The sequence below is a fragment of the Salmo salar genome, chromosome ssa26 (assembly GCF_905237065.1).
Source record: "Salmo salar chromosome ssa26, Ssal_v3.1, whole genome shotgun sequence".
Lineage (NCBI taxonomy): Eukaryota > Metazoa > Chordata > Actinopteri > Salmoniformes > Salmonidae > Salmo > Salmo salar.
In genome coordinates, this window is record NC_059467.1 from 50,607,865 (window position 1) to 50,632,388 (window position 24,524).

A 24,524-nucleotide genomic window follows, 5' to 3' on the forward strand; every position below is an offset into this window, starting at 1 on the left:
AATAGGGTGCGATTTGGGACGCATCCATGGACATATTAACCTTTGTTGGTCCCCAACGATTTGTTGTTGCTCAATACCACAACTTAACATATTGTACTGGGTCACAACATTTGAAATGCAACATGGCCTTTTTTGTTGGACGGTGTAGTTATTGGAGGCTGGTTTGGCTCAGTCAAGGCTGGGTGTCTCTTACAGAGAACGATGAACAGAAATAATAGAAAAGGGAAAGAGAGAGAGTTAAAACAGAGAGAAAGAGGAAGAGAGAGTTAGAAAGATAGAGGAATAGAAATAGAGAGAGAGGGATGGAGAGAGAGAGATTTAGAACGAGAGAGAGAAAGAAAAAGAGGGAGAGAGAGAAAACCCACCCTCCCTACATGTTGCTGAGTAGCTGAATCATGACTAAAGGTTCTGACCCATGACTAAAGGTACTGACCCATGACTAAAGGTTCTGACCAATGACTAAAGGTACTGACCCATGACTAAAGGTTCTGACCCATGACTAAAGGTTCTGACCCATGACTAAAGGTACTGACCCATGACTAAAGGTTCTGACCAATGACTAAAGGTTCTGAGTAGCTGAATCATGACTAAAGGTTCTGAGCAGCTGACCCATGACTAAAGGTACTGACCCATGACTAAAGGTTCTGAGGAGCTGACCCATGACTAAAGGTTCTGACCCATGACTAAAGGTTCTGACCCATGACTAAAGGTACTGACCCATGACTAAAGGTTCTGACCAATGACTAAAGGTTCTGAGTAGCTGAATCATGACTAAAGGTTCTGAGCAGCTGACCCATGACTAAAGGTACTGACCCATGACTAAAGGTTCTGACCAATGACTAAAGGTTCTGAGTAGCTGAATCATGACTAAAGGTTCTGAGCAGCTGAATCATGACTAAAGGTTCTGAGCAGCTGACCCATGACTAAAGGTTCTGACCCATGACTAAAGGTTCTGAGCAGCTGACCCATGACTAAAGGTTCTGACCCATGACTAAAGGTTCTGAGCAGCTGACCCATGACTAAAGGTTCTGAGCCATGACTAAAGGTTCTGAGCAGCTGACCCATGACTAAAGGTTCTGACCCATGACTAAAGGTTCTGAGCAGCTGACCCATGACTAAAGGTTCTGACCCATGACTAAAGGTTCTGACCCATGCTAAAGGGATCCATTTATTGTCTCAACAGAGGGGGGGCCACTGTGGTCTGTGTCTGGACTGGAGTAGCAGTATGACTGTAAGCCTGGTATTCCGTCTGGCCCCGTGGCGTTTCCAATGTTAGCCTGTTTAAAGGTCTTACTCACATTGTCTACAGAGAACGAGATCACACAGTCGTCCAGAACAGTTGTTGACCTTCATGTCCGCAACGGGGCCTCTCAGTCAGGTAACATGGAAAGTAAGCCCCCCCCTCCCCTTCTTCCATACCCCCCAGGTCGCTCCAGCCCTTCATGCCCACCACGGGGCCTCTCAGTCGGGTAACACTGAGAGCAAGCCCCCCCCCCTCCCCTTCTTCCATACCCCCCAGGTCGCTCCAGCCCTTCATGCCAACCACAGGGCCTCTCAGTCGGGTAACACTGAGAGCAAGCCCCCCTCCCCTCCTCCGTGGGAGGCCTATTATCCATGCCTGTAAACAGCAGCTTTGAGAGCTGCATAATACAGTGCTACAGGAAGGATAGGCTGAAGCAGATAGCAACATAGATTTGGGCGTTGGCAGGAGGTGCAGGAGTATAAAAATAAGCACATGGATGTTTATCTACGCATCTACATAGTTCCTATCTCAGACTCACCACACAGCTCGACTAGAGACACAAACAGTCTGAAGATTACGAATGTGTTTCCTAAACACTGAAAGATAGCCCTAGCGAGTAAGAGCGTTGGGCCAGTAACCGAAAGGTAGCTGGTTCGAATCCCTGAGCCGACTATGTGGGAAAAATGTATTTAAGTTGGCAAGTCAGTTAAGAACAAATTCTTATTTACAATGACGGCCTCCCAGGGAACTGCCTTGTTCAGGGGAGGAGCGGGGTTAACTGCCTTGTTCAGGGGAACAGTGGGTTAACTGCCTTGTTCAGGGGAACAGTGGGTTAACTGCCTTGTTCAGGGGAATAGTGGGTTAACTGCCTTGTTCAGGGGAACAGTGGGTTAACTGCCTTGTTCAGGGGAACAGTGGGTTAACTGCCTTGTTCAGGGGAACAGCGGTTTAACTGCATTGTTCAGGGGAACAGCGGGTTAACTGCCTTGATCAGGGGAACATTGGGTTAACTGCCTTGTTCAGGGGAACAGTGGGTTAACTGCCTTGTTCAGGGAAACAGCAGGTTAACTGCCTTGATCAGGGGAACAGCGGGTTAACTGCCTTGATCAGGGGAACAGTGGGTTAACTGCCATGTTCAGGGGAACAGTGGGTTAACTGCCTTGTTCAGGGGAACAGCGGGTTAACTGCCTTGTTCAGGGGAACAGCGGGTTAACTGCCTTGTTCAGGGGAACAGCGGGTTAACTGCCTTGTTCAGGGGAACAGTGGGTTAACTGCCTTGTTCAGGGGAACAGTGGGTTAACTGCCTTGTTCAGGGGAACAGTGGGTTAACTGCCTTGTTCAGGGGCAGAACTACAGATTTTCACCTCGTCAGCTCAGGGGATTTGATTTAGCAACCTTTCGGTTACTTGTCCAACGCTCTAACCACTAGGCTACCTACCGCCCGTGCCATCGAACAAGACATAATTTCTCCTGTAAGTCGCTCTGGATAAGAGCGTCTGCTAAATTCCTAAAATATAATCCTGATTGCTTGTTGTTATATCAACTGGTTACTTAATACACCATCATGCCTTGATTGTATTAACAAGAACGTTGAGCGCCATTTCTGTCTTTCTCCCTCTCTTCTTCTTTCTGTCTTTCTCCCGATGAGAGGATGTGAGGTTCTCTTCCGTACTGTTGAACCAATCCAGTAAACGTGGAGGAGGAGTTAAGATGGAGTGTTACAGGGTTCTGTTTCCTTTCCCCCCCTGAGAACCCGGATGCATGTTCAGCCGATGTTCTAAACAAATCCGCTTCCGAAGCAGAACTCATAATATTGCATGAGGTCACTGCTATTGTGACACTACATTCTGTTGGGGGAGGGAAGGACTCCTCCACAGACACTCGTACAGTCAACAAGATGTAGTCCTAGGATGCATCCGAAATGGCACCCTATTCCCTATACAAAAGTAGTTCACTCCATAGGGAATAAGGGTGCCATTTGGGACCAAAAAAAAAACTATTCCTAAACACATCCAATCGTTCTTGAAAACTCTGTAGCTGAAGTAGTCTGGTGAAGCGGATGCTAAGCTACAGGACTGTTTCTCTGGTACAGACTGGAATATGTCCTGGGATTCATCCGATGTTATTGAGGAGTTTACCACTTCAGTCACTGGCTTCATTAATAAGCGCATCGACAACGTCATCCCCACAGTGACCGTACGTACATATCCCAACCAGAAGCAATGGATTACAGGCAACATCCGCACTGACCTAGTAGAGCTGCAGCTTTCAAGGGGCGAGACAGTAATACAGACACTTTTGAGATATTCCGCTACGCCATCAAACAGGCAAAGAGTCAATACAAGACTAAGATCAAATCCTACTCAGCGGCAATATATGCCATCCAGGACCTCTATTTAATTTTACCTTTATTTAACTAGGCAAGTCAGTTAAGAACAAATTCTTATTTTCAATGACTACGCACTGCTGTACCCGGCCACATTGAAGATTATGGTCAACGGATCGCCTAAAAAACTCTACACATCTGAAGAGGCTGCTGCGTTTATTGACTCTCTCGGGTAAATAACCTTAAGCTGCACCTCCGCAGCATTGGATAACGTCTTATTTTATTTTTAATCTGATCATGAAACAGGGGTGTAAGTTCTCATGTGCTCCTGTTCAGTGACATTCGTATCGTTATTATTTTTCTTGCTAAAGTAACTGCCGCCTTAGCTCAGACTGAGATATGTGTGAACCTATATTGGTGCCCAGGCTTGGTTTTAGGTGGAATAGCCTCAATCTTCTATTGATTTTAATTTCCACATATATAAAGGATGAGGCTAATGTGTGGCAATGCGGACTTAAGAGTCTACATTTGAAAGTTGAAATCCCCTGCATGTTAGCTAGTGGGAAAACCCCCTTTTGGATCTTTTCATGTTTAATTTTTGGGTTTAGTATAGTTCGAGTTCAGGGTTCATATCGTTTGTTTATGCTCAGTGAGATAGAGGAGAGTTCAACACATGGAAAAAGGTACCACCCCATTTTTACAGTAGGATTCAGTCTGGATATTGAATGGTCAAAGCGCAATGGCAGGTAACAGATTACGTATATGTACATGGAACATTAGAGGGAGCCATAACCCCATTAAAAGGAAGAAGATACTGTCCTTTTGAAAAAGAAAATATTGATATTGCCCTATTACAAGAAACTCATTTGAATGATAAGGAGCATCTGAAATTACAACAAGGGGGGTATGGTCAAGTGTTTTTCTCATCATTTACATCCAGAAGTAGAGGTGTAGCAATTCTTGTGAAAAAGAACCTACCACTTAAGGTCTTGAAGTGTGTGAAAGATAAATTGGGTCGCTTTGTTATAATTAATGGTACTTTACAAGGGCAGAGCATTTCCATAATGAATATTTACTTCCCCCTGCCCACCCCCTGACTCCCTCACTAAGGTATTTCTAGACTTTTCAGAATTAAACTCAGACACTGCAGTGGTTGGAGGAGATTTTAACTGTTTGTTGAACCCCCTTATTGATAAGCTTCCCAGTGGTATAGCCTCACTCTCTCCTCAAGCTAAGTCACTTACAGCTATTTGTGACGATCTGGGGTATCCTGATGTTTGGAGAGCTTTTCATCCCTCCAACAGAGAGTTCACTTTTTTCTCTGCACCTCATGGATGTCAGACTAGAATAGATTACTTTTTTATGCCCAGGACGTCACTGCAGTCGGTTTTATCCGCTAGGATAGGAAGCATAGTCATATCTGATCATGCGGAGGTGATCCTGGACATAAAACTCAACGGGGCATTCAATCAGTCAAGACACTTCTTAAAGACCATACATTCACATCATATTTTATTACAGAGTTTAAGGCATTTTTCTCTATTAACTCTCAATCAACAGATAACCCCTCACTCCTTTGGGAAACCTGTAAGGCGTACGCCAGGGGTCTGATTATGTCATACGCAGCCACTAAGAGGCGGAAAAAGCGTGAAAAGCAAAAAACACTAGAGGGTGAATTAGGAACTAAAGAGAAGGACTACATTGAAACTCCCACTCCTGCCCTATTAAAGGAAATATCAGTCATTAGATCAACGTTGGACTCCCTCCTAACACAGGACGCTGAAAAGAAAATGAGATTTGTCAAGCAAAAGCTATATGAACATGGCGATAAGCCAGGAAAGTACTTGGCGTACCTAGCTAAAAAGAGAGCTGACTCACAGTCAATTGCAGCTATTACTGATTCTGATGGCAATCATTTATATGAAAATAAATTGATAAATGACTCATTTAAGAAATTCTATGCAAATCTTTATGCCTCAGAACTGCCAAATGACGCACCCAAGTTAATGGAGAACTTCTTTTCTAAGATTGAGCTCCCTACTATCTCCGAAGAACAGAGGTCTCTCCTTAATGCTCCTATTACTGAGGAAGAGATAATGTCCGCAATTAAGAATCTGCAAAATGGTAAGGCCCCAGGACCGGACGGGTTTTGTAGTGAGTTCTATAAAGAATTCCATGGCCTGATCCTTGAGCCATTGCGTGATATGTTTAACCACTCATTTTCAAATGACCAGCTCCCCCAAACGCTGCGAGAAGCCAACATATCACTTATTCTCAAAAAGGGAAAATGCCCGGAGTCTTGTTCCTCGTACAGACCAATTTCCCTTCTGAATGTGGATAGAAAATTGCTTTCTAAAATTCTAGCCACAAGATTAGAGGACTCACTGCCGCTAATTGTGAAAGGAGACCAAACTGGCTTCATTAAGGGACGTAGGTCATGTAACAATGTCAGACGGCTTCTTAATGTAATTGAAGTCTACCAACGAAGTGCTATGGATGGTCTTGTGCTCTCCCTAGATGCTGAGAAAGCATTTGATCGTGTGGAGTGGTCTTACCTATTCTTTGCTCTAAATAAATTCGGACTGGGGGACAACTTTATAAAATGGGTGAAAGTTTTATATGATGACCCTCAGGCTGCTGTCCTTACTAATGGACTACGGTCAAATAGCTTCCCTATACACAGAGGTACCAGACAGGGCTGTCCTTTGTCCCCCCTCCTATTCGCACTTGTTATGGAACCACTGGCCGAGGCCATCAGGGCAACGCCTGCTATACAGGGGCTGCTCATTGGCGATGTTCACCATAAAATAAGCTTGTATGCTGATGATGTCCTGATATTCATTTCTAATCCCGAGACTTCAATCACATCTCTTATTAATATTATTGAGTTATTCAGCGAATTCTCAGGCTACAAGATTAACCTAACTGAATCGGAGGCTATGCCACTTGGTAACCTTCACTCTGTACCTAATACTTCTCCCCCCTTCCCTTTTAAATGGTCTCCCTCAGGTTTTACATATCTGGGTATATCTGTAACTCCTAAATTCCAACAAATGTACAAAGCCAATTTTGTTCCCTTGTTCGACACAATAAGACAGGATCTGGAGCGCTGGAACTCTCTTCCGATTTCATGGTTGGGTAGAATATCCCTCTTGAAAATGAACATTTTACCTAGGCTACTCTACCCAATCCGAATGATCCCAGTATTACTCTCCAATAAGGTAATAAAGGATGTAAATGGATGGCTAAGTTCCTTTATATGGAGTAAACGCAAGCCAAGACTTAAGATGGCAATATTGCAGCTGCCAAATTCTATGGGTGGCTTGGATCTGCCCAATATCAGGTTCTATCAGTGGTGTGCCCACCTATGTTATATTTCAGACTGGATCACAAACGATGACTCCTCTATTTGGTTAGACATTGAGACTTCTCTTTCAAAATACCCTTTACAGGATCTTCTGTTTTTCACAAGTTTCAAGTCTGTAAAAGATCATTGTAACAACCCCATTACACTTAACACACTCAAAGTATGGAAGTCAGTTCAACGTTTCCTGGGAAGGTCCAAACTAACCTCTGCTCTTACCCCAATTCTTAACAACCCAGATTTCGCCCCAGGATTGCTGGATGCTGGCTTTAACGTTTGGCTTAATAAGGGCATACGCAGACTAAATGACTTATTTGCAGATAAGATTTTATTGTCATTTGAGCAGATGGTCGAGAAATATCAACTCCCAAAGCAGGACTTTTTCCGTTTCCTACAAGTAAGACATTATATTCTGAAGAGCACCACCTTAATTGGCAACCCTGATATGTCTGTCATTGAAAGAATGCTTTTTTTCCCACAAAGGAAAATGTCTGTAAGTCTGCTTTATGATGCTTTAAGGTCCTTTTCCGCTGTCGACACACAGAGGGTGAAACAAGTGTGGGAGAAAGAACTGTCTGTTACTATTGACGAAGAGATGTGGGAGGACATTTGGAAATATGCAAAAACAATATCTATATGTAATCGTACTAGAGCAATTCAATTAAGAATAATACACAGATTGCATATATCCCCAAATCGCAGACATGCTTTTAGCCCCTCTTCCACTTCTCCTCAGTGTCTTAAATGTAAAACTGATACAGGCACCGTAACACATTGTTTATGGTCATGTACCAAAATACAAAGATATTGGTCTGGTTGATCTAGAACTGGACCCAGGCTCTCTACTGTTAGGTCTACCTAGTAGGCATGTAACTTCTGTGGGTAAGAGGAGGCTTTACAACATCCTCACCTTCGCAGCAAGGAAAAACATACTTTTACAGTGGATTAGTGATAAGGTTCCCTCTATTAAAGATTGGCATAAGATACTATTTGAATGGGTACCGCTGGAATATCTGACATGTACATTGCATTCTAAGACAGATCAGTTCTACAAAGTATGGGAACCTTACCTAAATTACCTAGAACCTGAAGTATCAGCTATTATGCTGCAAGGATTCTCTTAGAATGGTGATCTATGTATTTCAGAATTACACTGTACGTTCCATGTGGGGAACTCAACTTCTTGGTTTAAACTGAGCTTTTTATTTTCATTTATTTTTTAATTTTTTTTGTATTTTATTTATTTATTATTATTATTTAAAAAAAAATTCTGTTCATGTTTGATTAAATGTATGTATTGAGAGACGCAATGGGGGGGATGGGGTGAGAGAAGCGCTGAGCGGGGAGAGGAAAATGGTGTGTGTGGGTGTGTATGTGTGTGTGTGGGTGGGTGTGTGTGTGTGTGTGTGTGTGTGTGTGTGTGGTGCATGCATACATACGGATATGTGTAAGTGAGTGCGTTTTTTTTTTTGTTGCCTTGTCCTTGTTGTTGTATCTCTTAATATGGGTGAAAATTGTGAAACTCCAATAAAAATACTGTTACAAAAAAAAAAGACTGCAATACTTGGAGAGGCCAGGGTTTAAAAAAAAAGACTTGGATGAAAGAAGGGGTTTCTATAAAGCCGTATTTATCAAGTTCCTGAGAGCTGCACTTCCACTGCACTGAGAAGGACACAGACAGAGAAATGGAGAAAACTGACAAAAATGAATATTGCTATTCATCTTACTTTATATTTCATCATATATAAAACTATGAGAGTGTATTTCTAGAGTAAATGTGATATCTGTAGGTGTCAGCTATGTGTTCCGTGTCCTGACTAGTAGTATTTCATATATTATATACATAATAATACACATCATCAGTGTATTTCATATATTATATATATAATAATACACATCATCAGTATATTTCATATATTATATATATAATAATACACACCATCAGTATATTTCATATATTATATACATAATAATACACATCATCAGTATATTTCATATATTATATATATAATAATACACACCATCAGTATATTTCATATATTATATACATAATAATACACACCATCAGTATATTTCATATATATATATATAATAATACACACCATCAGTATATTTCATATATTATATACATAATAATACACACCATCAGTATATTTCATATATTATATATATAATAATACACATCATCAGTATATTTCATATATTATATACATAATAATACACACCATCAGTGTATTTCTGAGCATTTGAGTTTTGGCAATGTGTTAGCATTAATTAATAACTAATCACTTCCATACATCATTTCACAAACTCCTAAGTAGATTTGTTTTTCTCTGAAAGATAATGGACAATAAATTATTCTTCTAAATTCATTTTTTATGTCATTTTCAGAGATTATTTAAATTTCAAACATTAATTCCATGGCTGTATTGCAGGCTTTAGTCTCCTATGTTCTACTATGCCAGCTAAAGCAATGGGGCACTAGCTAAAGCAATGGGGAGCTAGCTAAAGCAATGGGCCCTAGCTAAAGCAATGGGCCCTAGCTAAAGCAATGTGGCCCTAGCTAAATTAATGTGCCCTAGCTAAAGCAATGGGGCACTAGCTAAATTAATGGGATGTTAGCTAAAGCAATGGGGCACTAGCTAAAGCAATGGGCCCTAGCTAAATTAATGGGCCCTAGCTAAAGCAATGGGGCACTAGCTAAATTAATGGGATGTTAGCTAAAGCAATGGGGCACTAGCAAAAGCAATGTGGCACTAGCTAAATTAATGGGCCCTAGCTAAAGCAATGGGGCACTAGCTAAATTAATGGGATGTTAGCTAAAGCAATGGGGCACTAGCAGCTAGCTAAGGCAACATGCATCATGCAGCGTGGCTTCTTCTATTCCCACCACATCACTGCTAATAGGTAATGACAGCTGACAGCATTACTCTGTGGGAGGGAGAGAGAGAGAGATAAGGGAGAGAAAGAGAGAGAGAGAGACAGACAGACACAGAGAGAGAGAGAGAAAGACAGAAAGAGAGTGGAGAGAGAGAGAAAGAGAGAGAGATAAGGGAGAGAAAGAGAGAGAGAGACAGAAAGAGAGTGGGGAGAGAGAAAGAGAGAGAGAGACAGAGAGAGAGAAAGAGAGTGGAGAGAGAGAAAGAGAGAGAGCGAGAAGGAGGAAGGCGTGCTGTCAGTAGAGGGAGGAAAGGCTTATGGGTATTGTAATATTGTAGTGGCAGTATGGTAGTGTGGGGGTAGCCAGCTAGCTAGGGGCGATTGATGGGGGATGGAGGGATAGAGGGATGGAGGATGGAAGATAGAGGGATGGGGAGGAGGAGAATAATCTACATTTCCATCACTGGAGCGGGATTAACAATGCTGTACCATTCTTGTGTCTTCACACTGAACAGACCCCCAAAAGTGGGCCAGGGGAACACAACCCTACAAGTCAGAATATCAGAGGTACCCCATCTCAGTGGCTGGCATAGAAACCCAGGATGGTAAACCAACCTCTCTCTCTCTCATAACAGACAAGCACTCTGGAGGTGAACAACAGGATTAAGTAGAGAGAGGAATGGGTAGGTAGAGAGAGAGAGAGACAGAGAGAGAGAGAGAAAGACAGAGAGAGAGAGAGAGAGACAGAGAGACAGAGAGAGAGAGAGACACAGAGAGAGAGACAGAGAGAGAGAGAGAAAGACAGAGAGAGAGAGAGAGAGACAGAGAGACAGAGAGACACAGAGAGAGAGACAGAGAGAGAGACAGAGAGAGAGACAGAGAGAGAGAGAGAAAGACAGAGAGAGAGAGAGAGAGACAGAGAGAGAGAGAGACAGAGAGAGAGAGAGAGAGAGAGAGACAGAGAGAGAGAGAGAGAGAGACAGAGAGAGAGAGAGACAGAGAGAGAGACAGAGAGAGAGACAGAGAGAGAGAGAGAGAGAGAGAGAGAGAGAGAGAGAGAGAGAGAGAGAGAGAGACAGAGAGAGAGAGAGAGAGAGAGAGAGACAGAGACAGAGCGACACAGAGAGAGAGACAGAGAGAGAGACAGAGAGAGAGACAGAGAGAGAGAGAGAAAGACAGAGAGAGAGAGAGAGAGACAGAGAGAGAGAGAGACAGAGAGAGAGAGAGAGAGAGAGAGACAGAGAGAGAGAGAGAGAGAGAGACAGAGAGAGAGAGACAGAGAGAGAGACAGAGAGAGAGAGACAGAGAGAGAGAGACAGAGAGAGAGAGAGAGAGAGAGAGAGAGAGAGAGAGAGAGACAGAGAGAGAGAGAGAGAGAGAGACAGAGAGAGACAGAGAGAGACAGAGAGAGACAGAGAGAGAGAGAGAGAGACAGAGACAGAGAGAGAGAGAGAGAGAGACAGAGAGAGAGAGAGAGAGACAGAGAGAGACAGAGAGAGAGAGAGAGAGACAGAGACAGAGAGAGAGAGACAGAGAGAGAGAGAGAGAGAGAGAGAGAGAGACATTATCTGTCTGTGAGCACAACCCCTCTAGTCCCTTTCTACCTCTCTCTCTAACCCATATCGTTTGCACATTCAGCTTGAAATTTTTCTTAACTTCTTTGGAAAATACCGTAGCAAACAGATAAGAAATTAAATATCAGCACACATGAGAAATGATTAAACAGGAATAAACCAAACTTAACAGCTTTACAGACTAGTAACGAAACCTGAATGGATCCAAAGTACACCACTTATTGCTACTACTACAAAACTCACATTCACAAGACAGAAATCTAAAATTCCCTTTTTTCACAATCTAAAATAATCCAACTATTGCAGTTTGCAGAACAACTGAGAAGCAAAAGAGATCAAAGCCCAAGGTTGGTAAACTGCTCCTCTGTTACCAGCTGCTGTTAAAGGACTGTTGAGACATAAAAGACAGAGACGCATGTCCCATTATAAACCACTTGTTACACAGCAAGCTTCTCCACAACAAACACACACATGCCATGCAATCAGCTCTTAGGTTTACCTTTCATAGCTGAGATCACAAAATACATCCTTAAAGTCCTGGGTCCGTGGAATTATGAAGCACAGTAGCGCTATTCAAATCTCTCTCTCTCTCTCTCTCTCGTTCCCTCTCTCCTGTCTCTTGCGGTATCAGCAGCAGCTGCCTGCTTCACACAGATCTGTCTCTGCGCTCACTGACTGACCACATGAGAGAATCCATGTGATGTGACGTCGGCTCAAAGCTCCGCCCCCCAACACCGGAACCTTTGCTCCTCAGTGGCAGGGCAGTCAGCCAATGGGGTGTGAGGGAGGGAAGGGGGTGTGATCTGTTAGTGACAGCTCTGGTAGAGATGCCTGGCCCTGTTTGGCCCTGTCTCATTTGCCGCTCTCTCTCTTTCTCTGTCTCTCTCTTTCTCTCCCTCCTCTCAATTTCAATTCAATTCAATTTAAGGGCTTTATTGGCATGGGAAACATAGGTTTACATTGTCAAAGCAAGTTAAACAGATAATATACAAAAGTGAATTAAATAATGAAAATGAACATTAGACATTACACTCACAGAAATTCCAAAAGAATAAAGACATTTTAAATGTCATATTATGTCTATATACAGGGTTGTAACTATGTGCAAATAGTTAAAGTACAAAAAGGAAAATAAATCAACATAAATATGGGTTGTATTTACAATGGTGTTTGTTCTTCACTGGTTGACCTTTTATTGGGGCAACAGGTCACAAATCTCGCTGCTGTGATGTCACACGGTGGTATTTCACCCAGTAGATATGGGAGTTTATCAGAACCGGATGTTTTCTAATTCTTTGTGGGTCTGTGTAGTCTGAGGGAAATATGTGTCTCTAACATGGTCATAGTACTCTCTCTCTCTTGTCATTATCAGGAGCTGGCTGGTGGAGACAGGCTGTTGTCACTCATCTTATATTGTGTTACTTTTTAAAGGGGGTGTCACAGTGGTGTTAGGTGCCGCGAGGACAGTGCACCATGATGGGGACAGGAAACTAACATGACAGACAGAGAGACGTGAGAGAAAGAGAATGAAGATGGTAAGAGTGTCAGAGAAGGAGAAAAGAGAGAAAGGGGTCGTAGTCTACTCATCCACTCCCAACCTCTACATACTCCAGACTACTGTTCATACTGTCCTCTCCTTCCACTTCTAAGCCAGGTGAGGTCTTTATTCCTGGAGGAACATGCCCAGGTGAGGTCTTTATTCCTGGAGGAACATGCCCAGGTGAGCTCTTTATTCCTGGAGGAACATGCCCAGGTGAGGTCTTTATTCCTGGAGGAACATGCCCAGGTGAGCTCTTTATTCCTGGAGGAACATGCCCAGGTGAGGTCTTTATTCCTGGAGGAACATGCCCAGGTGAGGTCTTTATTCCTGGAGGAACATGCCCAGGTGAGGTCTTTATTCCTGGAGGAACATGTCCAGGTGAGGTCTTTATTCCTGGAGGAACATGCCCAGGTGAGGTCTTTATTCCTGGAGGAGCATGCCCAGGTGAGGTCTTTATTCCTGGAGGAACATGTCCGGGTGAGGTCTTTATTCCTGGAGGAACATGCCCAGGTGAGGTCTTTATTCCTGGAGGAACATGCCCAGGTGAGGTCTTTATTCCTGGAGGAACATGTCCAGGTGAGGTCTTTATTCCTGGAGGAACATGCCCAGGTGAGGTCTTTATTCCTGGAGGACGCTCAATGCATTTTTCAGCAAAAGGTAGGTAAACTGTGTGTACTTGCGTTTATCCTCCTGTGTCGGTGTGCAAACACACACCGACACACACACAGGCACACACACCGACACACACACAGGCACACACACCCACACACACACAGGCACACACACCCACACACACACAGGCACACACACCCACACACACACAGGCACACACACCCACACACACACAGGCACACACACCCACACACGACTGTCTGTCTCTACAACAACATAGACTGACCCTTGGACTCACAGGAAGAATGTGTCTGCTGTTTGATTCAGTTGATAATATGACTCTTGTAACATTGATTAATGTTTGATTCAGTTGATAATATGACTCATGTAACATTGATTAATGTTTGATTCAGTTGATAATGTGACTCTTGCAACATTGATTAATGTTTGATTCAGTTGATAATATGACTCTTGTAACATGGAGTAATGTTTGATTCAGTTGATAAAATGACTCTTGTAACATTGAGTAATGTTTGATTCAGTTGATAATATGACTCTTGAAACATTGATTAATGTTTGATTCAGTTGATAATATGACTCTTGTAACATTGATTAATGTTTGATTCAGTTGATAATATGACTCTTGTAACATTGAGTAATGTTTGATTCAGTTGATAATATGACTCTTGTACAGTTGTGTAAAGTAGTACTACTTTAAAGTAGTTTTACTATTTATATTTTTGGCAACTATTACTTCACTACATTCTGAAATAAACTAATGTACTTTTTACTCCATACATTTTCCCTGACACCCAAAAGTACTTGTTATATTTTGACAAGAAAATGGTCCAATTCACACACTTATCAAGAGAACATCCCTGGCCATCCCTACTGCATCTGATCTACTGCATCTGACTCACTAAACACAAATGCTTCCTTTGTAAATTATGTCTGAGTGTTGGACTGTGCCCCTGGCTATCCGTAAAAAAAAAAAATTTTAAAATAAATTAGGTTTCAAAAAATAGTGCCGTCTGAATTGCTTAATAAGGATTTTGAAATGATTTATACTTTTACTTTTTATACTTAAGTACATTTTAACAATTCTATTTACTCTTGATACTTAAGTATACTTAAAACCAAATACTTTTAGACTTTTACTCAAGTAGTATTTTACTGGGTGACTTTCACTTTTACTTGAGTCATTTTCTATTAAGGTATCTTTACTTTTGCTCAAGTATGACAATTGAATACTTTTCCCCAACACTGCTCTTGTAACATTGCGTAATGTGATGTGGGTCTGCAACAGGGAAGATCAATGACACTAAGTAAATACTTCATATGTTAATACTTACAGTTTTTATTCATGTAAATATATAGACACATATAAACAAATAACTGATTATACAGCATGGTTATACTGCATACTGCATGGTTATACGGCATACTGCATGGTTATACTGCATGGTTATACTGCATGGTTATACTGCATGGTTATACTGCATGGGTATACTGCATACTGCATGGTTATACTGCATGGTTATACTGCATGGGTATACTGCATGGATATACTGCATACTGCATGGTTATATTGCATGGTTAAACTGCATACTGCATGGATATACTGGTTATACTGCATGGTTATACTGCATACTGCATGGTTATACTGCATGGTTATACTGCATACTGCATGGTTATACTGGTTATACTGGTTATACTGGTTATACTGGTTATACTGCATGGTTATACTGGTTATACTGCATGGTTATACTGCATACTGCATGGTTATACTGGTTATACTGGTTATACTGCATGGTTATACTGGTTATACTGCATGGTTATACTGCATGGTTATACTGCATACTGCATGGTTATACTGCATGGTTATACTGCATACTGCATGGTTATACTGCATGGTTATACTGCATACTGCATGGTTATACTGGTTATACTGGTTATACTGGTTATACTGGTTATACTGCATGGTTATACTGGTTATACTGGTTATACTGGTTATACTGGTTATACTGGTTATACTGGTTATACTGCATGGTTATACTGGTTATACTGGTTATACTGCATGGTTATACTGGTTATACTGCATGGTTATACTGGTTATACTGCATGGTTATACTGGTTATACTGCATGGTTATACTGCATACTGCGTGGTTATACTGCATGGTTATACTGGTTATACTGGTTATACTGCATGGTTATACTGGTTATACTGCATGGTTATACTGGTTATACTGGTTATACTGCATGGTTATACTGCATGGTTATACTGCATGGTTATACTGCATGGTTATACTGGTTATACTGCATGGTTATACTGGTTATACTGCATGGTTATACTGGTTATACTGGTTATACTGCATGGTTATACTGCATGGTTATACTGGTTATACTGCATGGTTATACTGCATGGTTATACTGCATGGTTATACTGCATACTGCATGGTTATACTGGTTATACTGCATGGTTATACTGCATACTGCGTGGTTATACTGCATGGTTATACTGCATACTGCATGGTTATACTGGTTATACTGGTTATACTGCATGGTTATACTGCATGGTTATACTGGTTATACTGCATGGTTATACTGCATACTGCATGGTTATACTGCATGGTTATACTGCATGGTTATACTGCATGGTTATACTGGTTATACTGCATGGTTATACTGCATGGTTATACTGGTTATACTGCATGGTTATACTGCATGGTTATACTGCATGGTTATACTGCATGGTTATACTGGTTATACTGCATGGTTATACTGCATGGTTATACTGCATGGTTATACTGCATGGTTATACTGCATGGTTATACTGGTTATACTGCATGGTTATACTGCATGGTTATACTGCATGGTTATACTGGTTATACTGCATGGTTATACTGCATACTGCATGGTTATACTGCATGGTTATACTGCATACTGCATGGTTATACTGCATGGGTATACTGCATGGTTATACTGCATACTGCATGGTAATACTGCATACTGCATGGTTATACTGGTTATACTGCATGGTTATACTGGTTATACTGCATGGTTATACTGGTTATACTGCATGGTTATACTGCATGGTTATACTGCATGGTTATACTGCATGGTTATACTGCATGGTTATACTGCATGGTTATACTGGTTATACTGCATGGTTATACTGCATACTGCATGGTTATACTGCATGGTTATACTGCATACTGCGTGGTTATACTGCATGGTTATACTGCATACTGCATGGTTATACTGGTTATACTGCATGGTTATACTGCATACTGCATGGTTATACTGCATGGTTATACTGCATACTGCATGGTTATACTGCATACTGCATGGTTATACTGCATAGTGCATGGTTATACTAGTTATACTGCGTGGTTATACTGCATGGTTATACTGCATGGCTATACTGCATGGTTATACTGCATGGTTATACTGCATGGAAATACTGGTTATACTTCCATACACACAGACACACAGACCTCAGAACAGCTAAAAAGGAGAGAAGTATGGAAACATCATTAATATATTTATCATAAAAACATCTATCCAGTTAATGGACTGAAGAGAGACCACTAGAGGAGACTAACCCTGCATCCTAAATGGCTCCATATCCCCTTTATAGTACACTACTATAGACCAGAGCCCTATTCCCTATATAGTACACTACTATAGACCAGAGCCCTATTCCCTATATAGTGGTACTACTATAGACCAGAGCCCTATTCCCTATATAGTGGTACTACTATAGACCAGAGCCCTATTCCCTTTATAGTACACTACTATAGACCAGGGCCCTATTCCCTATATAGTGGTACTACTATAGACCAGAGCCCTATTCCCTATATAGTGGTACTACTACAGACCAGAGCCCTATTCCCTATATAGTGGTACTACTATAGACCAGAGCCCTATTCCCTATATAGTGGTACTACTATAGACCAGAGCCCTATTCCCTATATAGTACACTACTATAGACCAGAGCCCTATTCCCCATATAGTGGTACTACTATAGACCAGAGCCCTATTCCCTATATAGTGCACTACTATAGACCAGAGCCCTATTCCCTATATAGTGCACTACTATAGACCAGAGCCCTATTCCCTATATAGTGGTACTACTATAGACCAGAGCCCTATTCCCTATATAGTACACTACTATAGACCAGAGCCCTATTCCCTATATAGTGGTACTACTATAGACCAGAGCCCTATTCCCTATATAGTGGTACTACTATAGACCAGAGCCCTATTCCCTATATAGTGGTACTACTATAGACCAGAGCCCTATTCCCTATATAGTGGTACTACTATAGACCAGAGCCCTATTCCCTATATAGTGGTACTACTATAGACCAGAGCCCTATTCCCTATATAGTGCACTACTATAGACCAGAGCCCTATTCCCTATATAGTGGTACTACTATAGACCACAGCCCCATTCCCTATATAGTGCACTACTATAGACCAGAGCCATAATCCCTATATAGTGGTACTACTATAGACCAGAGCCCTATTCCCTATATAGTGGTACTACTATAGACCAGAGCCCTATTCCCTATATAGTGGTACTACTGTAGACCAGAGCCCTATTCCCTATATAGTACACTACTATAGACCAGAGCCTTATTCCCTATATAGTGGTACTACTATAGACCAGAGCCCTATTCCCTATATAGTGGTACTACTATAGACCAGAGCCCTATTCCCTATATAGTGGTACTACTATAGACCAGAGCCCTATATAGTGGTACTACTATAGACCAGGGCCCTATTCCCTATATAGTGGTACTACTATAGACCAGAGCCCTATTCCCTATATTGTGGTACTACTATAGACCAGAGCCCTATTCCCTATATAGTGGTACTACTATAGACCAGGGCCCTATTCCCTATATAGTGGTACTACTATAGACCAGAGCCCTATTCCCTATATAGTGGTTCTACTATAGACCAGAGCCCTATTCCCTATATAGTGCACTACTATAGACCAGAGCCCTATTCCCTATATAGTGGTACTACTATAGACCAGAGCCCTATTCCCTATATAGTGGTACTACTATAGACCAGAGCCCTATTCCCTATATAGTGGTACTACTACAGACCAGAGCCCTATTCCCTATATAGTGGTACTACTATAGACCAGAGCCCTATTCCCTATATAGTGGTACTACTATAGACCAGAGCCCTATTCCCTATATAGTGGTACTGCTTTAGACCAGAGCCCTATTCCCTATATAGTACACTACTATAGACCAGAGCCCTATTCCCTATATAGTGGTACTACTATAGACCAGAGCCCTATTCCCTATATAGTGGTACTACTATAGACCAGAGCCCTATTCCCTATATAGTGGTACTACTATAGACCAGAGCCTTATTCCCTATATAGTGGTACTACTATAGACCAGAGCCCTATTCCCTATATAGTGGTACTGCTTTAGACCAGATCCCTATTCCCTATATAGTGGTACTACTACAGACCAGAGCCCTATTCCCTATATAGTGGTACTGCTTTAGACCAGAGCCCTATTCCCTATATAGTGGTACTACTATAGACCAGAGCCCTATTCCCTATATAGTGGTACTACTATAGACCAGAGCCCTATTCCCTATATAGTGGTACTACTATAGACCAGAGCCCTATTCCCTATATAGTGGTACTGCTTTAGACCAGAGCCCTATTCCCTATATAGTACACTACTATAGACCAGAGCCCTATTCCCTATATAGTGGTACTACTATAGACCAGAGCCCTATTCCCTATATAGTGGTACTACTGTAGACCAGAGCCCTATTCCCTATATAGTACACTACTATAGACCAGAGCCCTATTCCCTATATAGTGGTACTACTATAGACCAGAGCCCTATTCCCTATATAGTGGTACTACTATAGACCAGAGCCCTATTCCCTATATAGTGGTACTAGTATAGACCAGAGCCCTATTCCCTATATAGTGGTACTACTATAGACCAGAGCCCTATATAGTGGTACTACTATAGACCAGGGCCCTATTCCCTATATAGTGGTACTACTATAGACCATAGCCCTATTCCCTATATTGTGGTACTACTATAGACCAGAGCCCTATTCCCTATATAGTGGTACTACTATAGACCAGGGCCCTATTCCCTATATAGTGGTACTACTATAGACCAGAGCCCTATTCCCTATATAGTGGTTCTACTATAGACCAGAGCCCTATTCCCTATATAGTGCACTACTATAGACCAGAGCCCTATTCCCTATATAGTGGTACTACTATAGACCAGGGCCCTATTCCCTATATAGTGGTACTACTATAGACCAGGGCCCTATTCCCTATATAGTGGTACTACTATAGACCAGAGCCCTATTCCCTATATAGTGGTACTACTATAGACCAGAGCCCTATTCCCTATATAGTGGTACTACTATAGACCAGAGCCCTATTCCCTATATAGTGGTACTACTATAGACCAGAGCCCTATTCCCTATATAGTGGTACTACTATAGACCAGAGCCCTATTCCCTATATAGTGGTACTGCTTTAGACCAGAGCCCTATTCCCTATATAGTACACTACTATAGACCAGAGCCCTATTCCCTATATAGTGGTACTACTATAGACCAGAGCCCTATTCCCTATATAGTGGTACTACTATAGACCAGAGCCCTATTCCCTATATAGTGGTACTACTATAGACCAGAGCCTTATTCCCTATATAGTGGTACTACTATAGACCAGGGCCCTATTCCCTATATAGTGGTACTACTATAGACCAGAGCCCTATTCCCTATATAGTGGTACTGCTTTAGACCAGAGCCCTATTCCCTATATAGTGGTACTACTACAGACCAGAGCCCTATTCCCTATATAGTGGTACTGCTTTAGACCAGAGCCCTATTCCCTATATAGTGGTACTACTATAGACCAGAGCCCTATTCCCTATATAGTGGTACTGCTTTAGACCAGAGCCCTATTCCCTATATAGTGGTACTACTACAGACCAGAGACCTATTCCCTATATAGTGGTACTGCTTTAGACCAGAGCCCTATTCCCTATATAGTGGTACTACTATAGACCAGAGCCCTATTCCCTATATAGTGGTACTACTATAGACCAGAGCCCTATTCCCTATATAGTACACTACTATAGACCAGAGCCCTATTCCCTATATAGTGGTACTACTATAGACCAGAGCCCTATTCCCTATATAGTGGTACTACTATAGACCAGGGCCCTATTCCCTATATAGTGGTACTACTATAGACCAGAGCCCTATTCCCTATATAGTGGTACTACTATAGACCAGAGCCCTATTCCCTATATAGTGGTACTACTATAGACCAGAGCCCTATTCCCTATATAGTGGTACTACTATAGACCAGAGCCCTATTCCCTATATAGTGGTACTACTATAGACCAGAGCCTTATTCCCTATATAGTGGTACTACTATAGACCAGAGCCCTATTCCCTATATAGTGGTACTGCTTTAGACCAGATCCCTATTCCCTATATAGTGGTACTACTACAGACCGGAGCCCTATTCCCTATATAGTGGTACTGCTTTAGACCAGAGCCCTATTCCCTATATAGTGGTACTACTATAGACCAGAGCCCTATTCCCTATATAGTGGTACTACTATAGATCAGAGCCCTATTCCCTATATAGTACACTACTATAGACCAGAGCCCTATTCCCTATATAGTGGTACTACTATAGACCAGAGCCCTATTCCCTATATAGTGGTACTACTATAGACCAGAGCCCTATTCCCTATATAGTACACTACTATAGACCAGAGCCCTATTCCCTATATAGTGGTACTACTATAGACCTGAGCCCTATTCCCTATATAGTGGTACTACTATAGACCAGAGCCCTATTCCCTATATAGTGGTACTACTATAGACCAGAGCCTTATTCCCTATATAGTGGTACTACTATAGACCAGAGCCCTATTCCCTATATAGTGGTACTGCTTTAGACCAGATCCCTATTCCCTATATAGTGGTACTACTACAGACCGGAGCCCTATTCCCTATATAGTGGTACTGCTTTAGACCAGAGCCCTATTCCCTATATAGTGGTACTACTATAGACCAGAGCCCTATTCCCTATATAGTACACTACTATAGACCAGAGCCCTATTCCCTATATAGTGGTACTACTATAGACCAGAGCCCTATTCCCTATATAGTGGTACTACTATAGACCAGAGCCCTATTCCCTATATAGTACACTACTATAGACCAGAGCCCTATTCCCTATATAGTGGTACTACTATAGACCTGAGCCCTATTCCCTATATAGTGGTACTACTATAGACCAGAGCCCTATTCCCTATATAGTGGTACTACTATAGACCAGGGCCCTATTCCCTATATAGTGGTACTATTATAGACCAGAGCCCTATTCCCTATATAGTGGTACTACTATAGACCAGAGCCCGATTCCCTATATAGTGCACTACTATAGACCAGAGCCCTATTCCCTATATAGTGGTACTACTATAGACCAGAGCCCTATTCCCAATATAGTGGTACTACTATAGACCAGAGCCCTATTCCCTATATAGTGGTACTACTATAGACCAGAGCCCTATTCCCTATATAGTGGTACTACTATAGACCAGAGCCCTATTTCCTATATAGTGGTACTACTATAGACCAGAGCCCTATTCCCTATATAGTGGTACTACTATAGACCAGAGCCCTATTCCCTATATAGTGGTACTACTATAGACCAGAGCCCTATTCCCTATATAGTGGTACTACTATAGACCAGAGCCCTATTCCCTATATAGTGGTACTACTATAGACCAGAGCCCTATTCCCTATATAGTGGTACTACTATAGACCAGAGCCCTATTCCCTATATAGTGGTACTACTATAGACCAGAGCCCTATTCCCTATATAGTGGTACTGCTTTAGACCAGAGCCCTATTCCCTATATAGTACACTACTATAGACCAGAGCCCTATTCCCTATATAGTGGTACTACTATAGACCAGAGCCCTATTCCCTATATAGTGCACTACTATAGACCAGAGCCCTATTCCCTATATAGTGGTACTACTATAGACCAGAGCCCTATTCCCTATATAGTGGTACTACTATAGACCAGAGCCCTATTCCCTATATAGTGGTACTACTATAGACCAGAGCCTTATTCCCTATATAGTGGTACTACTATAGACCAGAGCCCTATTCCCTATATAGTGGTACTACTATAGACCAGAGCCCTATTCCCTATATAGTGGTACTACTATAGACCAGAGCCCTATTCCCTATATAGTGGTACTACTATAGACCAGAGCCTTATTCCCTATATAGTGGTACTACTATAGACCAGAGCCCTATTCCCTATATAGTGGTACTGCTTTAGACCAGAGCCCTATTCCCTATATAGTGGTACTACTACAGACCGGAGCCCTATTCCCTATATAGTGGTACTGCTTTAGACCAGAGCCCTATTCCCTATATAGTGGTACTACTATAGACCAGAGCCTTATTCCCTATATAGTGGTACTACTATAGATCAGAGCCCTATTCCCTATATAGTACACTACTATAGACCAGAGCCCTATTCCCTATATAGTGGTACTACTATAGACCAGAGCCCTATTCCCTATATAGTGGTACTACTATAGACCAGAGCCCTATTCCCTATATAGTACACTACTATAGACCAGAGCCCTATTCCCTATATAGTGCACTACTATAGACCAGAGCCCTATTCCCTATATAGTGGTACTACTATAGACCAGAGCCCTATTCCCTATATAGTGGTACTACTATAGACCAGGGCCCTATTCCCTATATAGTGGTACTACTATAGACCTGAGCCCTATTCCCTATATAGTGGTACTACTATAGACCAGAGCCCTATTCCCTATATAGTGGTACTACTATAGACCAGGGCCCTATTCCCTATATAGTGGTACTACTATAGACCAGAGCCCTATTCCCTATATAGTGGTACTACTATAGACCAGAGCCCGATTCCCTATATAGTGCACTACTATAGACCAGAGCCCTATTCCCTATATAGTGGTACTACTATAGACCAGAGCCCTATTCCCAATATAGTGGTACTACTATAGACCAGAGCCCTATTCCCTATATAGTGGTACTACTATAGACCAGAGCCCTATTTCCTATATAGTGGTACTACTATAGACCAGAGCCCTATTCCCTATATAGTGGTACTACTATAGACCAGAGCCCTATTCCCTATATAGTGGTACTACTATAGACCAGAGCCCTATTCCCTATATAGTGGTACTACTATAGACCAGAGCCCTATTCCCTATATAGTGGTACTACTATAGACCAGAGCCCTATTCCCTATATAGTGGTACTACTATAGACCAGAGCCCTATTCCCTATATAGTGGTACTGCTTTAGACCAGAGTCCCACGGCCTTGATTGCTGAATTAACCGAGTTCCTCCTCAAAAACTTGATGAAAACAAGATTTATTTCAACGTAGCATGTAGGGAGAGAAGAGAGGGGTGGAGAGGGAGAGAGACAGGGATAGAGAGAGAGGTAAAGAGACAGAGAAAGAGAGTGAGAGAGAGCGAGAGAGAGAGAGAGGGGGAGATGGAGGGAGAGAGAGAGATGAAGAGAGAGAGATGAAGAGAGAGAGAGAGATGAAGAGAGAGAGAGAGAGAGAGAGAGAGAGAGAGAGAGAGAGAGAAATTGAATTGAGAGAGAGAGGTAAAGAGAGAGAGAGAGAGGGGGAGAGGGAGGGAGAGAGATGAAGAGAGAGAAAGAGAATTGAATTGAGAGAGAGAGAGAGGGGGGTGGAGCGTAACATGAGGTCTGTGGAGCTCAGTCGAAAGCAAAACAATCATAAACCAATTTGGAGTCATTTGAAGTGATTTCCCCAGGCGCCCTATTCACCTCCGACGTGTATAAATCACACAGACATGGTTAGCTAACGCAGCCAGCGAACATCTCTCATAGTAACAAGACAG

At 42.0% G+C, this 24,524-nt stretch overlaps 1 protein-coding gene across 3 annotated transcripts in view; it reads right to left on the reverse strand.

Annotated features, from left to right (window-relative positions):
- The window catches only part of LOC106588012 (nuclear receptor ROR-alpha A), a 255,417-nt gene that overhangs the window by 66,736 nt on the left and 164,157 nt on the right, over window positions 1-24,524 (reverse strand). Inside the window, exon 1 of one of the 3 annotated variants that reach the window (XM_045707983.1) lies at window positions 11,887-12,216. The exons of the other annotated variants lie outside the window; for them this stretch is intronic. Within the exon in view, the coding sequence (XP_045563939.1) occupies window positions 11,887-11,914 (28 nt within the window). The 5' untranslated portion in view covers window positions 11,915-12,216. Of the gene's footprint in view, window positions 1-11,886; window positions 12,217-24,524 lie in introns of those variants that run through there. 3 annotated transcript variants of the gene reach the window in all.